At 31.0% G+C, this 18,916-nt stretch overlaps 1 protein-coding gene across 1 annotated transcript; it reads right to left on the minus strand.

The window, feature by feature from the left end:
• Nucleotides 1–8,793: 8,793 nt before the first annotated feature.
• On the minus strand, nucleotides 8,794–18,655 carry LOC146721296 (uncharacterized). The gene is made up of 5 exons (XM_085487179.1): nucleotides 18,607–18,655; nucleotides 16,983–17,213; nucleotides 16,555–16,692; nucleotides 16,161–16,381; nucleotides 8,794–9,000 (listed from the first exon to the last, which is right to left on the minus strand). Exons 1-5 carry the CDS (start codon nucleotides 18,653–18,655, stop codon nucleotides 8,824–8,826), a joined length of 816 nt encoding a protein of 271 aa, XP_085343305.1. The 3' UTR covers nucleotides 8,794–8,823.
• Between the last annotated feature and the right edge of the window lie 261 nt (nucleotides 18,656–18,916).

Below are 18,916 nucleotides of genomic sequence, written 5' to 3' on the forward strand. Positions count from 1 at the left end.
GCAAGAATAGTAATCCCGGGATTCCGCGTTTAGGACTTTGGGCTGCCATAATTTTTTTTATTTTTTACATATTTTTTTATTATTTTATAACATGTATTATTTATTATGATAAATAAATATTTGGCATACTAATAATGTTAGAATAGAATGTATATTCTAACATTATTAGTATGCCGAATATTTATTTATCATAATAAATAATACATGTTATATAAATATATATACAAAAATAAAAAAAATATAAAAAATAAAAAAAAATTATGACAGCCCAAAGTCCTGAACCCGGGATTACTATTTTTGTGTTCTGCCACTGGACTAGCGGCACCGATCAGCGAAAGCGTATCTTTCTTGAAGCCTGATAACAAACCTGGCAATTTCTCCAAGTGCAAGGAAAAAAAAAATTTTTATTTAGAAGGCGCATTGGACGAAAAGCTCGAACACTCAATTTTTTCGATGTAGATTCACCACACCAAAGGAGATCAAAATCGGTGAAGAGTCAACCGCGACCTCCCCTTGTAAGCGAATAAACAGATAGAAAGCGGTAGGCCGGACTTGGTGGGCATGCCGGACGGCTTATTTGTTATATGTCGCTGAGTCTCAAACGTATTATCTTACTTTTCGGCGCCGCTACATTGCTCGCCGTTCGCTGCGTGACGCCGCCTCTCGATCAGATAATGCTTCTTTCTACTTATTTGCTTAGATATTTTAATAAATAACTCGATAATTATTGCGAATATCGCAAAATAATACAGCACTTTTCTATTCAGTTTAACATGTTTTATCTGCCCATGAAAGGTGGGTCGCAAATTATTGGACACTATGTATAAACATTTTTCAGGGTTGGGAAGTAACGAGTTACTTGTAACGAAGTTACAGTTACAGTTACTTTTTTTTCGGTAACTGTAACTTAACTTCGTTACTTTTCTCCATCTGTAACTGTAACTGTAACTTAGTTACATTTTTTTAGTAACTAGTAACTATTTTAACAGTTACTTTATTAATTACTTTTTTGGAAACATTCGTTAAAAGTATCGTTTAAGTATGGTAGCCGTTATATTGTTAAATTAAATTTTGATAACAGGAGCATATATATATATATATATAGATCTTCATATAATTTAACTTTTTACCTAAAATTTTCATTTTGTGTACATAAAATAATACAACACATAATTACAATCGACCAATCACAGTCAAGTATTTAAAAAAATTTTTAAATGTAATAATTAATTGATTTGCTTGCGACTTTGCGATTACTATTTAGTAAGTTACCATATATAACTATTTTTACTGTTGTATATAAAGGTCATTCATACATTGATGGTAATCGCAAAGTCGCAAGCAAATCGATCAATATTACATTCAAGAATTTTTTTAAATACTTGACTGTAGTTGTGCATAATATGTAAGCTCCTTATATTTAAAATAATGTATAATTATTTTTAAAAGTAATTGAAAAGTAACGACTCGTTACTTTTTGAGTAACTGTAACTGTAACGAGTTATTTTTTAAAATTGGTAACTTGTAACTGTAACTAGTTACTGTTTCAATAAGATAACTGTAACTGTAACTAGTTATTTTTACAAAGTAACTTTCCCAACCCTGACATTTTTTATTAATATAATGCAAATTAACTAATAAAATTTTCAAAATAGTGTATGATTCAAGATTCAAGATTCAAGTCTTTATTCGTCCCCTAAGGGATTGAAGGCGCTTTTGAAGGAGCGTTCCCCAACCTTACAAACTCTTACATCTTACTTATATCTACTCTTAACTCTACTCTTACATCTAATTTACAAATAACTTTATTCTACCTTAACCTACTTATCTACTACTTTAGAGAGAGAAAGAGCCGTCCCTACCTATCGCTTCGCTTCGGCTTCCGATTCCCCATACATTCTCCACCACCTCATTCATACCTCACTCATTCTCCTCCTCATACTTCCTTCCTCCTTTTCCCCTCCCTCCCTCCTTTCTTCCGTTCACCCCTCTTCCCTCTTTTTCTCTATTTCTCTCATCCATCCTTCCCCTTCTCCTCCTTCCTGCAGTATTTCCTTCATTCTTTCCCACCAGTTTCCCTTCCCCCCTTCTCCCCCACATTCTCCTATCACATGCTCCCATGTTTCATTTTCTATCCCGCATAACCTACACCTTCTTTTCCCCTCTTCTTCCCAGTATCTCGCCCCTCTCATCTCATTGTTCATTCTGAACCTGACTATCCTTCTCCATCTACTTTCCCCCCATCCCTTTCTCAGGTATTCCGGTAAACCCTCCTCCTTCCATTCCCCATACCATCTATTATATCTCGACTCTCTTATCCTCTCCCATCTTTCCTCCTTCTGCCTTTCCCTGTCTTTCTGTTCCCACCCCTCATATACTTCCTCTCCCCTTCCCCTTTTTTCCTCCATCTCTTTCCCTTCTATTCCTCTTTCTTCCCAGAATTTCCCCCTCTCTTCCTCCCACATTGTTCTTTCCTTTCCTCCCCTTATCCTCTCTTTCATATCCTTAAAACATTTCCTCGCTAAACTTCCTCCCCTTCCTTCCTCCAAATTCCTTTCATACCCTACCGCCCTCCTTCCTGCCCTTATCCTAAATTTGTCTTTTCCTATCTCCTCTCTTACCATATACCCCGGCGTGCACCAGTCTACTCCTAACGTCCACCTAATCCATCGCTCCTGCATTGCCTCCACCTCTCTCCTCTCCTTCCATCCCCATATTTCCGCCCCATATTCCAACACCGTACCCACCAACCTTTCCATTAGCCATACTCTTTTCATCCAGTCTCCTGCAAACCTTCTCTTTCCCATTCCCCACACCTGTCTTATCACCGCTCCTGCTTTCCTAACTCATCTGTTCTTTACCTGCGCCTCCTGCCCCCCGTTCCTCTGTAGCTTATACCCTAAATATGTGAATTCTTTCACTTCCTCTAACCTTTTTCCTTTCCATCTCCACTCCACTCTCTTCATTCTTCCTCCTCCCTTTTTAAAACCTCATTACCTTTGTCTTATCCACATTCATCTCTAACCTTTTCTTGTCCATATAACTTTCCATTTTCCCCAACATATGTATCATCCCTTCTTCATCCTCCGCCAACAGTACCATATCATCTGCGTACGCCAAACAATGCACCTTTTCCCCTCCCAGTTTCACCCCCCCCCCCCCAACCTCCTTTTCTTAGTACTTCCTCTATATCCGCTATCAGCAAACTGAATAAGTGCGGACTCATTGGGCAACCTTGCCTCACCCCCCTTGCCGTCCAAAAATTTTCTCCCTCCTCCTTCCCCACTCTTACCTTACTCCTCGTTTCCCTGTACACCTCTTCTATCCTACTTTTTAATCCCTCCCTCACTCCCCTCCTCTTCATTGCCTCCATTAACACCTCCCTATCTACCGAATCAAACGCCGCCTTCAGGTCCATAAATGCCGCGACTACCTTTCCCCCCTTCTTGTTTACCCTCTTATTCACCAGAGAGTTCAACACATAGATACTATCCATCACCCCCATTCCCTTCCTAAAACCTGTCTGACTCTCCGGTATCATATTCTTCCCCTCCATTTCTTCCTTTAACCTTTCAGTTAAAATCCCCACGTATATCTTGTATAGCGTTGGCATCAATGTTACTCCTCTATAGTTTTCCACTTTATTCCCCGTTCCCTTTTTCAACAGTGGCACTATTATCCCTTCTTTCCACCTCTCCGGCCATCCTTCTCCTCTCCATACTCTGTTGCACATTTCCCATACCCCTCTTCTACCCTCTCCCCTCCATATTTCCATACCTCGTTTGGTATCCCATCCTCCCCCGCTGCTTTTCCTTTCTTCAGTTTTCCCAGCATCCTCTTCACTTCCTCCCTGCTCATCTCCTGCTCCTCATCCCTCTCCCTTTTTTCTTTTCCTTCTCTTACCACTTTTACCTCTATCCCTCCCAACAAATCCATAAACAAAATAGTGTATGTTTAAGGTATAAATACTAATAAATGTGTATGTGTAAAGTGTAAATGCTAATAAACTATAAATATTAATAAGCTTAAAAACCTTGACTTTTTATTTATCAAAATAGAATATGCAAAATAAAATAGATTATTCATTCAATTTGAATTAACACATTGCATGCGGTATCAAAGTTTAACGGATATTATATGAATTTTGAATTTAAATAGGTCAAAATAGATATAATGCGACACAAATATTTTAATGCTACGAAGCAGTTTCTATTGTATTGCAAGAAAATGTATTTAAATAAATGTAGGATTTAAATAAATCAAAGTTCAACGGATATTATTAGAATTTTAAATTTAAATAGGTCAAAATAAATATAATGCGACACAAATATTTTAATGCTGCAAAGAAGCTTCTATTGTATTGCAAGAAAATGTATTTAAATAAATGTAAGACTATACTTCCATAAAATAACTTACCTTTTTAAAAAAAGGTAAAAAAGCGCCAAGTAAAAATATTATGATAAAAAAACAATGTTATTTTTTAATTACTAAGAAATTGTCCCACAAGAAATTGTTCTACAAAATTCAGTTATATAAAAAATTCTATAAAATAATTATGACATCAAAAAGCTGCGCCAAATAAATAAAAATTAAAGTATATAAATAAAATCAGATAAGAAATATATATCGGCTCTCAATATTATTAATAATAATAATACATGAATTTTAAATCGGCCAATAGAGCCCAAGCGCGAAAAATTAATTCTTCGGAACTATATCTCTTGGTTTGAGATTACTAAGTTCCATATATAAATTAATCTTGAACTTACATATAGAGAAAGATAAACGAGAAAAATATAGGTCCGAAAAGTCGCTGAAGCGGGAATCGAACCCGCGTCTTTCACTTTCCGGGCGACTGTTCTTACCAACTAAGCTATTCAGACCCTTTCGATCCTATATTTTTCATTTGCCTTTTTAGTAGATGTTAGTAAATAACGCTTGGGCTTTATTGGCTGATTTTAAATTTATGTATTATTATTATTAATAATATTGAGAGCCGACATATATTTCTTATCTGATTTTATTTACGCCTGGACCTAATCATGGCGTTATTTACTAACATCTACTAAAAAGGCAAATGAAAAATATAGGATCGAAAGGGTCTGAATAGCTTAGTTGGTAAGAGCAGTTGCTCGGAAAGTGAAAGACGCGGGTTCGATTCCTGCTTCAGGGACTTTTCGGACCTATATTTTTTTCGCCTATTTTTCTTCATATGTAAGTTTGAGATTAATTTATATATGGAACTTAGTAATCTCAAACCAAGAGATACAGTTCCGAAAAATTAATTTTTCGCGTTTGGGCTCTATTGGCCGATTCAAAATTCCTGTATTATATAAATAAAGTTTTATTATTTTAAATATTTAAAAAAGCTACTCAGCCATATATTTTGTATTACTTTTGCAGATTCTAATTTTGCAGATCTAATCTAGTCAAAACGATTTAGATCTTGTATTAAAAATTGATGTCATTTTAATGTCTCGACCCGGGCCAAATTTTTCGACTTTTAATCCTTTTAATATCAGGACTAAATCGTTTTGACTATGCATCCTTCAAAATACAAAAGTGATTCTATATATCAAATCAAATAATAATTTGCAAAATTGATACAAGTTTATATTTGGCTGACAAGGAACGTTCGGTAAGTTGAAAATTTTAAAAATTTGAAACTCAGCACAATTTTAGGGTAATAGGTCTAATAACGAAACCATTTTTGTTACTGCTAAAAATAGGTTTAGAGGTGCAACCAATCGTCGAAAAATCTGTTTTTACATTCCGAAGCAAATATCGTCGAGACGAATAGAAATATAAAAGATTTCAATGTTATACAAAAGTTTGGCTTCAAATGTACTTTACAATGGCGTATTTGGATTTTTTAAAAATGATATAATTTTTCAAACTATCCTTTCCCACTCAATATTTTTTTATATTTTGAGAAAATTTTAAAATTATATATATTTTAAAGCTTATGTATTACGCCAAATTCAACTATATATGTATAAATATAATAAAGTTATGTTGCGGAAATTAGTTCTTGAGAAATAAAATAAAGACGAAATACGAAAGAGAAAAAAGTCTGTTACTGCTTGATTCATGGACAGGACATTATTTGGAACAATGAAAAGAATTTATTCTGACGAACAAACAAGTAAATATTTTAACAATACCAAAAAAAAAAAAAAATAGTTTTGTATAACTTTTAAGTGTTTTCGGTTTAAGACTTTGGAAAAATTTTGTTTGATGTTTTTCTGAAAAAAGGTAAGAAAGGCGCCCAGTTAACGGCATGCCAGTAACAAAAAATTACCCATGCAAAACTCATGTAGAATTCTATGAAAAATTAATCATTGCAAATCTAAAATCGCAAGAAAGGCGTAAAGAGCCATACGCGGATGTTGCTGCGTACATTTTCAACGAAACTAAGTTTTCCTTGGAAATAAACCGTGCACAAGGCACGTATTATTCTCGGTGTACTACTAAGACTTAAAATTTTTGAAATAATCTCATACTTGAGATTTAATTTCAAATACCCCCTAACCCCCCTACGGAAATAAATAAATAATTGCGAGAGAAAAATCTAGATCCAAAAGTCGTTGAATCGGGAATCGAACCCGAGATCTTTCGCTTGCCGGGCGACTGCTCTTCCAACTGAGCTATTCAGACTCTTCGATTTTATACCTTTCTCTGCTTATACTCTAAATGATGCCTATTTGCCGGCGTGTTTACTACCAAGACCTAAAAATTTTAAGTCTTGGTAATACACCGAGAATAATACGTGCCTTGTACACGATTTATTTCCAACGAAAACTTAGTTTTGTTGAAAATGTACGCAGCAACATCCGCGTATGGCTCTTTACGTTTTTCTTGCGATTTTAGATTTATATTTAATAAATTACAGAGCCGTAATTTAATCTTAGTTGTTAATCATTGCAAACTCATGTAGAACTCTATGAAAACTTAATCATTGCAAACCCATGTAGAATTCTATACAAAATAAATCATTGTAAACTTATGTAAAGAATTATATGAAAAATTATCCATTGTAAACCCATGTAGAATCTTACTACAAAAGTAATGACATAAAAAAATTGCACTAAGTGAAAGTAGAAGTGAAACTTGTACCAGTGGAAAATTAAAATTGCAAACATATATAGAGTCGTACAATGAACTAGTAAAAATTTAAAATTGCGCAAATAAATAAAAATTTTTACAAAAAGTTAAAATTTGAAAATTTATGCAAATTTATAATTAATATAAAATAAAAAAATAAAAAAAATAATGTGGCTAGAAAAAAATAAAATTTTAGTTAAAAAAACTTGGCGCTCTGCTAAATAATATTCTAATGATATTAAAATTTAATTATTTGTTACTTTAAAACTTATTGCAATTAAAATATATTTTAATATATAACGATAAAATTAATGAAGTCGCCAGTGATGAGTAAAACCATACAAATTTATTGAAATTTTGACCTAACTGGCCAGTACAATTTAATTACAGAAAACCTATTTTTTCTGGTAGATATCTAAATTTCCTTTTTAACCACCCCCTTCAGTACAAAATCAACACGATTAGAAGTTTAGTCGACAAAGCTTTATTACTCTCAAATTAATGCTTTCACACTAATAACATCAGAATTATTACGGATATTTTGGTCAACAATTGCTTCCCGAAACCTTTCATTGAACTACATATTGAGAAGAGAATGAAAACTAAAACACCGTAGAGAATATTTGATGGTTAATGACAATAGATGTAAAAAGTTTAATACATCATTGTTACCGATACCTTATATAAAAAACTTGAGGGAAAATCTGAGTATTGCGTTAAAAAAATGTGGCCTCGACATTGTTTATACTATCCCGAAAAAATTAAATAGATTAATCAAGAGAGGTATAGATAAGATCAATCATATGAAAAGAACTGACGTGTATCTGATAAAATGTAACGATTGCAATGTAACATATACAGGGCAAACAAAAAGACAATTAGCTACATGCGTAAACGAACATTGTAGAAATATTAAACAACATCGTAGCAATTTTAACGTAATTAGCAAACATCGAAAAAAATATGACCATGATTTTAAGTGGATGCAACCTAGGATTTTGCATTGCGAAAAACATAGAAAGAAGAGAGAATTAGCGGAGATGTTTTTTATTAAATAATATAAGAATAACATTAATTTGCAAAAGGACACAGAAAATCTAAATCCGATTTATGATAAGTTGATCAACAGTATATGATTGTCTATTTATTTATTTATTTATTTCGTTGTATTGTCAAACTTTGATATTATTGTTTTTAACTTTTGACTTAAATTGATTTATTTGTCTCCGGTTTAACATTAGTAATTTTACTGCTGTCGAATCAACATCTTGAAAGGTACATTACATTTGTTTTATATTATTTTAAATTTCTTTGTTAACAATTTTGTAAATTATTGTTTCATATCTTAATCATTGTATATTTTTATTGTGCAGTTACACTTGAAAAGGACCCGTACCTAAGGGTCGAAACGTAGTGTTTCTAATTAAATTGTATTGGCTAGTTAGGTCAAAATTTCAATAAATTTGTATGATTTTAATATATGTTGCAATTTTAATTTTCCACTGGTACAAGTTTCTACTTTCACTTGGCACAATTTTTTTTATATTATTACTTTTGTACTAAAATTCTACATGGGTTTAAATATTTTTGTTTTCTTGTTTTTAAAATATTAAGCAATATTATTTAATATATTTTTATTTAAAAAGCACTTTATTATTTATTTTTGTTAAAAAAATTGGAAAAAACAAAAACTTTAAAACATAATTTAATAAATAAAAATTATAAAATCAACTTACAGAGAATTACAGACGTTACAGCTAAATTTTTGAAAACTTTCTTTTTCTTTGCCCCTTTCCATAAGTAAGACATACCGACTTCGTAGGTAAAAATGCGATACATAATTCTTTGAACGATTTCTTTAACGGTACATCTTTCAATGCGACTTAAATTTTGAGACTAAAACAATAAGATCATTATATTTATTTATATTTTAAATATAATAATATAATATAAAAATATAAAATACAAATATTAAATATTAAATATAATATAATTTTTACCGATCTTTTTATAAATCTTGAAATTATATATATAAAATATATATGTCGTGCGCATATAACGGGGACAGAATTTCAAGCGTATGCATACTTTGAGGACATTTGTATACTTTGGGGACAGGCCTCAAACTAATCACATATCAAACGTATGGTTTGGGGACAATCTCCCATATGTCCAGCGTATATTTTGGGACACTCTTTTTTTAATTGCAAACTATATTAGATAAATTCCCAAACTCTGCATAATTGTCATTTTTGAAAATAAAACAATATTTTGGATATTAAAGCATTTTTTATACTCAACGTTTACTTTGAGGGCTCATAAATGAAATGTATATTTCGAGGACATGCTCTCATATGTTCAGCGTATATTTCGAGGACATGTCCTCATATGTCCAGCGTATATTTTGGGACACCCTATTTTTTCAATTGCAAACCATATTAAATAAACTCCCAAAGTTTAGATAATTGTCATTTTTAAAAATAAAACAATATTTTGGGTGTTAAAGCATTTTTTATACTCAACGTTTACTCTGAGGACTCATAAATGAAATGTATATTTCGAGAACATGTCCTCGAATTATACTTTAAATATATTATTCAGCGGTGTCTCGAAATAATACATTCATTTATGTAGTTTATATATTGTGAGTTTACTTCGAGGTCATCTTTTATATAATTTATTTACTCTGAGAACTCAAATGAAATGTATATTTCGAGGACATGTCTTCGAATTATACTTTAAATATATTATTTAGCGGTGTCCCGAAATAATACAACTGCCCGACTCGCGTTAAGATACACGGTGTCTCGTCGGCTACGCCCTTAACTGGTCGTAAGACACTACCGTGTCTCTTGATTCATTTATGTAGTTTATATATCGTGAACTTACTTCGAGGTCATCTTTTATTATAATTTATCTGGTCCGTTCCGTATACTTTGAAGACTTGTAAAATATAATTAGAAACTATACTTTAGAGAGATCAAATATGATGTAAAATTTATAGTTTGAATACATATACGTAGTTTTTGAAAATTTCAAACCTTAATAAAATGTATTTTTCTAGGATATAAGAAGCTTTCAAATTATACTTTTAATATATTATTTGGCAATTAAAATAAGGTGTCCCGAAATAATACTTTCAAATTTTACATAGTTTATATAATCAGAATACACAATTCACAATATTTACATTTAACTCAGGGTTGGGACCGTCACTCTGAAAAAGTAACACATTACTGTTACAATTACTTATTGTAAAAAGTAACTTATTACCGTTATTCGTTATTAATTTTAAAAAGTAACGCGTTACCGTTATTATTACTTAGAAAGTAACGATTCGTTATTTTTTCGTTACTTTTTGTTACGTTTTCATTTTTTGTAATGCTAAAAAGTAAGCTATTGGATTTTAAAATTCTCTTACTTAATAATCTATATTAAATATAATAATATATGTTACAATTAAAAACTCTGAATTAGTCTTTGGCAAATGTATATAGCATATATAGTAAGATAATAAGGAATTAAAAAGTAACTAACCACTAATTCGTTACCGTTACTATAAAAATGTAACGACGTCTTATATCGTTACCGTGACAAACAAATAAATTTGTAATAATTATAAGGCCAACTTATCGAGCTGAATATTCGAGATGTTCAGTCAACTACCATTTATTACATGTATAAATTATAAAACTACAGTCATTATATTAAAACTAACGCAAATTACAATCATTCTATAAACGTTTCGACCGCACGCGGTCTTCTTCAGTATAATTATTGAAATATAAATTCTTACAATTCACATAATATCGAAATTTAATTATAGTTATTCAGAATCAAGAGTTTTTGAGCAATTAACGCGTGTTTCAATCCGTCCTGTCCAACAATGTTTGCCTCGATATGATCCCTGATTTTGTTCAGATCTCGGATAGTTTCATCGTTAATATGCGAGAAATTAACCCGTTCCGTAGGCGCTGCGATTAATAAAAAATTAGCGATCAACGTATGTCCAAATTATAATATGTATCCCCTACAATTGGTAGTATGCTTACCTATCATCGTTCTTCTTGACAATTTTGCTACTTATTAACAGTTATTAAGGATGACACATAACAAACCAACAATACAGAAAGACAGCTCATTTTAAACTCTACTTGATCGGAGAGCGTGCGTGTTTATATATGATCTAATATCTATGTTTTACTCGTTAATGTCCTATTTGTCCTATTATTATTTCTTGTTCGCTAATATATCCAAAATATCAAAATACGACTCGCTAAGTAACTCAGTATCTTTGTTTAAATTTAGTCCATTTTTTTGTTCCTTGATATGTAGCATCTCAGAAATGAGTCTTTTATAATAATTATTTTCGTTGTCCATGATCTTAACATTGTCCCAATTAAAAGTATGATGTTCATTTATTATGTGTTCAGAAATTACTGAATGTTTCGTTGAGTCCAATCTAATATTATTTTTATGTTCTTTCATTCGCGTCTGCAATTGCCTCTTTGTTTGGCCTACATAAGATGCATTACAATTATTGCAACTGATCTTATAAACCACATTCGAATTGCATGGATGTTTAGTTTTATCTTTCTGCGCTTTAATAATATTATCCAGTTTGTTGAGACATCTATACCCTACCATACAATTTTTATTTTTTACCGAGGAAACAATCATTTCTGAGATCCCATCTATATACGGAATGACAAAGATTTTTTATTGACCGAGTCATTTCCTATACTTTTTGTTCTTTCTATGTTGGCCTGTCTCTCTATAATGCTCCCCTTAGATATGATGTGTTCTATCCGATGATTAATTTTGTTAAAAATCAGATCAAGAGGGTAACCATTGCTTCTGAGTATATTAATAATTAACTCCAAATTTTTATTAAAAAATAGTGGATGTGATAGCAATAGACATCTGTCTACAAGGTTATATATTATTCCAATTTTGTGGCATAATGGGTGGTTTGAATAAAATGATAACGTCCTTCCTGAGAAGGTTTCTTTTTGATACCAGTCTATATATATTTTGTTATTAATAATTTTAAGTGATAAATCTAAGAAATTCAAGCTATGGTTAACCTCTTGTTCGACCGTGAATTTAAGTCTTTCATGATAGTTGTTAAAATTATTCACAATCTGAGTCATATTAGTCATAGAGGTGGCCACTATTATGTCATCCACATAACGAAAATAAAACAAACATTCCAAATTCAACGCTTTGAGAACTGTATCCTCAAGATCTTGCATAACCAGGTCTGCAATAATTGGTGATAACGGTGACCCCATAGGGGTCCCAAACGTCTGTTTATAAATTATGTCATCAAATGTAAAATATGTAGAAGTCAATATGAATTTTATACCCCCCAAAAATTCGTTTTTCGGTATTTTAGTATTTATTCCAATGTAATCCCATCTATCGTTAATACCGTCAATCGCAAGATCCAGAGGAACGTTCGTAAACAAAGACACCACATTCAAGGAAAACATCCTATCATTCTCATCAATCTTTTTACCAGACAATATGCTGTACAAATCAAAACTATTATTAATATGACTTTTCGCTTTGGATAGGCTAGTTCGTAAGGTGTTTTGTAAAAACGAAGCCAGCGAGTATAGAGCTGTATCAACCGATGAAACTATGATTCTAACTGGATAGTTTTCCTTATGGATTTTAGGTAATCCATACGCTTTTGGAAGGAGAGAATCACTACAACGTAATTTATAATATTCGTTTTTTGAAATATAATCTTCCTTAAGCCATCTCTTCAACAAATCATTCAAATCGTTCTCTATTTTTTTGCACGGATTTTTTTTAACAATAGTGTAAGTGTTGACATCTTTTAAAACGTTTTTCATTTTGTTAATATAATGAGATCTTTCCATTGCCACCGTAGCATTACCCTTGTCCGCGCGTGTGAATAGAACATTCGGATTGTTTTTACAAAATTTTATTAAATCTCTGTGTGCACCAAGTAATTTTTGTTGACTTACGTCATTTTTATCCTTCGTGTTCAGAAGTTGTGCAAATTTTGGAACCGCGATATTTCTGATCGTTGTGAGATTATTAATATTATTTCGTTTGCTATTACTCTCTATGTCCTTGATGAATTCATGTATCGCTGTTTTTTTACTAATATTCGGAAGACAGAATTTATCACCCATTTGCAACAGTTAATAACTGTTAATTTGCAACAGTTAATAACTGTTAATAAGTAGCAAAATTGTCAAGAAGAACGATGATAGGTAAGCATACTACCAATTGTAGGGGATACATATTATAATTTGGACATACATTGATCGGTAATTTTTTATTAATCGCAGCGCCTACGGAACGGGTTAATTTCTCGCATATTAACGATGAAACTATCCGAGATCTGAACAAAATCGGGGATCATATCGAGGCGAACATTGTTGGACAGGACGGATTGAAACACGCGTTAATTGCTCAAAAACTCTTGATTCTGAATAACTATAATTAAATTTCGATATTATGTGAATTGTAAGAATTTATATTTCAATAATTATACTGAAGAAGACCGCGTGCGGTCGAAACGTTTATAGAATGATTGTAATTTGCGTTAGTTTTAATATAATGACTGTAGTTTTATAATTTATACATGTAATAAATGGTAGTTGACTGAACATCTCGAATATTCAGCTCGATAAGTTGGCCTTATATTTATCACTTTGTTTTCAATATACGAGCGACAATTGTATTAATTTATTTGTAATAATTATTAATTAAGTTATTAATTAAAATATTTAAGCGAATAAGCGAGTGGAAAGCGATAGACCGAAATCGGTGAGCATGTAGGGCTTATTTGTTTACGTCGCTTAATAACAAAAGTATCATCTTACTTTTCGGCGCGGCGGCATTGCTCGCCGCTCGCTGCATGACTCTGCCTCTCGATCAGATAATGCTTTTGTTACTAAAAGACGTAAATAAATAAGTCATCGTACATGCCCACCGATTCTGGCCTACCGCTTTCTACCCACTCATTCGCTAGATATTTTTATTAATAACTCAATAATTATTGCAAGTTTAGCGAAATGATACAGGACTTTTCTATTCATATAAATTTAACATATATAAGATAGGCAATAAGAGCCAAATCGCGGATGACAGTGCGTTATTCTAAACGAAACTAAATTTTTTCGTTAGAATTAAATACCTGTGCACAAGGCACCAAATTTTTACTTGGACACGGCCAAGATATAAAATTGGAATAATCTCTACAAGAGATTTTTAATTCCATGTATCCCCTATTCCCCCTTTTCTATTCAGTTTAACATGCTGTACCCGTTCACGAAAGATAGTTCGCGAATTATGGGATACTCTGTATATTTACGTTTCTCATCCGAAATTACTCGTTGACGCACGAATTTCGTGTTGCCTTCCTGCAATTTCTGTCCTTTTTATTAAGGTCTTAAAATTTCGTATATCTAACAATAAATTTGTATATTGTATATGGTCGATTAAGAAATTAAGCACATGAAACAACGCCGAATACTCGAGCCTCGAGCAATACACGGAATTATTCTTTTTCTTTTCAGCGGTCCGTTCTGTTTTCTCTATCAGTCTCATGTACATGTCCTACATATCTCATCCCCATCTCTCTCTCTCTCTCTCTCTCTCTCTCTAATGACAATTGAGATAAAATTCTTTATAACTTTAAAGACGTAAGAAACATTTATAAAGTATAATTTGAAGCCAGAAAATATAATAACTAAAATATAATTTGGAAATTATTTTTAACTAGATTTATACTTTAACAAGGCTCTGTAATATAAATATAAATTTAACGTATAAGACGGGCAACAAGAGCCAAATCGCGGATGACAATGCGTTATCCTAACGAAACTAAATAATTTTTCGTTAGAATTAAATACCGGTGCACAAGGCACCAAATTTTTACTTGGACACGGCCAAGATTTTAAATATGAAATAATCTCATATTTTGAGATTTAATTTCAATACCCCTTTAAACCCCCCTACGGAAAATAAATAAATGAATGTAAGAGAAAAATATAGATCCGAATTCCCGATTCAGCGATTTTCGGATCTATATTTTTCTCTTACATTCATTTATTTATTTTCCGTAGGGGGGTTTAAAGGGGTATTTAAATTAAATCTCAAAATATGAGATGATTTCATATTTAAAATCTTGGCCGTGTCCAAGTAAAAATTTGGTGCCTTGTGCACCGGTATTTAATTCTAACGAAAAATTATTTAGTTTCGTTAGGATAACGCATTGTCATCCGCGATTTGGCTCTTGTTGCCCGTCTTATACGTTAAATTTATATTTAGATTTATACTTGTTTCTACGTATACTTTGGGAACAATGAGAATTTTCGGACATTTATAGAAAACTAATTCGATTTATATAACTTTAGAAACAAGTTAGATATATATTATTTATTTTATTTAGGAATATTTATATATTAAAATATTACATGTAAAAGAGTATATATCTATTATATATGAACATTTGTAGGACTAAAAATGTCCTCCGTTTTGTACTTTTGCAATAAGTAAGGAGAAATTAATTTAAGAAGTCGGTCTATCCGCGCGAATAAAAGCGTACAGCGAAAAGAAACCGTTTACTACCTTGATACAAAGCGCACAGTGAAGCAATGGAAAAAGCACTCAGCTCGATATTCAATATGTTAATGTTTTCTCCGATTATAATAGAAAATTGATAATTGACCGTCAATCGTTCTATTTTTGACCTAGTTTAACCCGTTCTATTTCTATGACAAATAAAACGATTGATCTGGAACACCTTGTATAATATATAATAATAAGATTTATGAAATTAAATTAATTTCTACAATTATCAATATATATGTAAATATATATGTAGTCTTTATAAAATATTTAAATATAATAATATAAGATACAATTATACACACATATAATCAAGTTAAAATATTCTTTTTACTAAATTGAGTATAAATTATCTTATTAAAATATATATATACATATAATTTGTCATACTATTTATACTTTATCTACAATAGTAGAAAGAATATTTTAATTTCTCTTACCAAAATTGTTTTATTATTTTCAGATGTCATTAACCAGTTCTCCAATTCAGCCAAAGAATTATCATTTACAAGAAATGATTGCATAATTTCGGGAATTTCATTACATACAACATTTTGTACTAGATCTGCTTTATTTTTTAGTAGAACATTAATACCTTCGAAAATATCATCCATTTTCAAACTGAGAATGTGTAATTCTCTACAAATCCGTTTTCCAAATTCTAAAATGTAAATAATTAATTATAAATTATTGTTTAGTAATATTTTTTTTTAATATTTTATTTACATATATATACCATTTTTTTAAATTTTTAAATTGTATTTATTTTATTACAATATATACGTATATCTTATGTAATAAATTATAATATATTATACGAACTATCTTTCTTACCAGAATTTAATTCCAAAGCCGGGTTTTTATGATATGACTCAACAATATTAGAAATAGAAGTACTAGTACCAGAATTAGAAATAGTATCAACAGTAACTTTGAACTTATGAGTGTTATTTTCTATTTGATTTTTCTTTCCTAGAAAAAATATAAATTAAATATATATCTTTTTACATATAATTATATTCTCTTTTCTACATTAATAGCTGTTACAAATTTTAAGTAAGTACTGGTTTAAAGCTATATCAAGAAAAAGTGCAATTAAAATCTTAAATTTTTCTTATTTGTTTTTTATATGTTTTCTTATATTTCTGTATTTTTTAATATTAATTATTTTTATTATAAATATTTTTTACAAAATATAATCTTAATGAATTTTTTATTACATAATTATAATATCTTATACCAACATCATATTTTTTACTTACTATTGTTTGAGTCAATTTGTTCGTTAAAATTTGGAACGTCAGGATATAGTGCATCATCATCTGATGATGATCTATCTATTTCAGAGAAGGACGATTCACTTTCAGATTTGTTATTGCGTTTTTTAGTTTTTGTATTACGTTTTTTTTTCTCTTTCAACTCTTCATTATTAGAAGTAAGAATGTTTGTACTTTTGGTTTTGTTTGCCTTTTGATGCGCTTTTTTATAAGTGTCTGCAAAATAATAATTATTTAAATTAGTATTAATTAAAATTAAAGTAACAACTAAGTATATAAATATATAAGTCGATTAAAATTTGATTAAAAAAATGAAAAATAAATACGTAGTTGTATTTTTAATTAAAAAGTAAATTATCTTAATAAATAATATATATATGACTATTACTTATGTAATATAATTGCTATACATATATAAATATATACAAAAGATTTATAAAATATATATTTGTTACACAAATACACAATATAGTGTGTGTGTGTGTGTGTGTGTGTGTGTGTGTGTGTGTGTGTGTCTGTGTCTGACAATTTATATATACTTTACCATAAGTGCCCAAACTACTCGCTTATATTATTAATCGCTTATTGTACGAGAAAATGTGATCTCGTATGCGTGATGCGAGTATTTTGATGTCCGTAATTCTCTTAATTGTATTGTCTCGCCAAACTGTGATGTGACGGGGAAATCCACGTAACATATGCAATCAAATTTAATTCTCAAGATCGAGATTTATTGTTGCGGTGCCGAGTAGATCGATGTACAATGTTCGTTCGTTCGCTCGCCGGTTGTTGTGAAGGTCTTACTTGTTATTCGCGCGACTGTTGTAACAGAAGTATATCACGGACACATCGATGGAAACCGTCGAGGCTCATTTCCCCACTCGTCCGTGTTTTCGGAATACGCCGAATTTCACCGAGATGATACGAGAACGAAAACAGTGATATCACCGCGATCGGTGTCCGGCGTGAATCATATAGGTCGTATATCGAACACTTATATTATATTAGATATTATTAAAGTTATGTTGAGCAATATTACTTTCCTCAAGCACGCGATGTACATATAACTTGCTGTAAAGGCTGAGCTGATTTACGAACTTTCTTCTTTAATTGTTGCATATAATTTTCAAAAGGAAAAGCGCTAAAATTGTCAAGTGAACCATATAATTTTACACAGTCGCTTAAATGCAAAAAGTTATGTATGTTGTGTGATACAAAATCCGGACCGTAAATTTGAATAGACTGACAGACAAAGTGTTTCATCAAACTGTGAGCATATATTACATAATCTTCATTTCTCGAATAACATTGACTTATCATTATAGAACTAGCAAGACTTAATGTTATGAAATTATTATAAATTTTAGATGATAAAACCTTTTTCAAAACTATAGGACCAGAATAGAGCAAAAAAAATCTATATTCCGTGGCTTTATATCTCTTACACTCAATTATAGAACGTGTTTTTCTAAAAAAAACTCATAAGGAACGTATTGCTTTAATTTTAGAAGATTTTCTGAAATTTTATTTACATCGCGAGCTCGTAATTTATGGGGTGGTTTACCATAAATCCAGTCATACCGTTTATGACAAAGGAGCCTTTTCATACCACCTAATAAAAGATTATGCATGTAATCTATTGGTACATTATCTCTCATGTTAAAGTTAGGTATATCTAATAGTATACTTTTGCCAATATGATGTTCCGGTTGAGCAGTAGTTCTAAATGTATGATCAGTTCTTTTGCAAAAACGTTCTGTCTCCGTAATACATGATTAAACATTTCACCCTCTTCTTCACATTTTGTGCATGAAAAATGGCCTGTATGACCTTTAATAAATAAAGCAAATGATTTAGCTGGAGAATCACAAATTAACATTAAAATTCTGAATTTGTATCAAAAAGAATTTATTAATATG

The sequence above is a fragment of the Nylanderia fulva genome, unplaced genomic scaffold (genome assembly GCF_048542155.1).
Source record: "Nylanderia fulva isolate GAGA-0341 unplaced genomic scaffold, ASM4854215v1 Scaffold502, whole genome shotgun sequence".
NCBI lineage: Eukaryota > Metazoa > Arthropoda > Insecta > Hymenoptera > Formicidae > Nylanderia > Nylanderia fulva.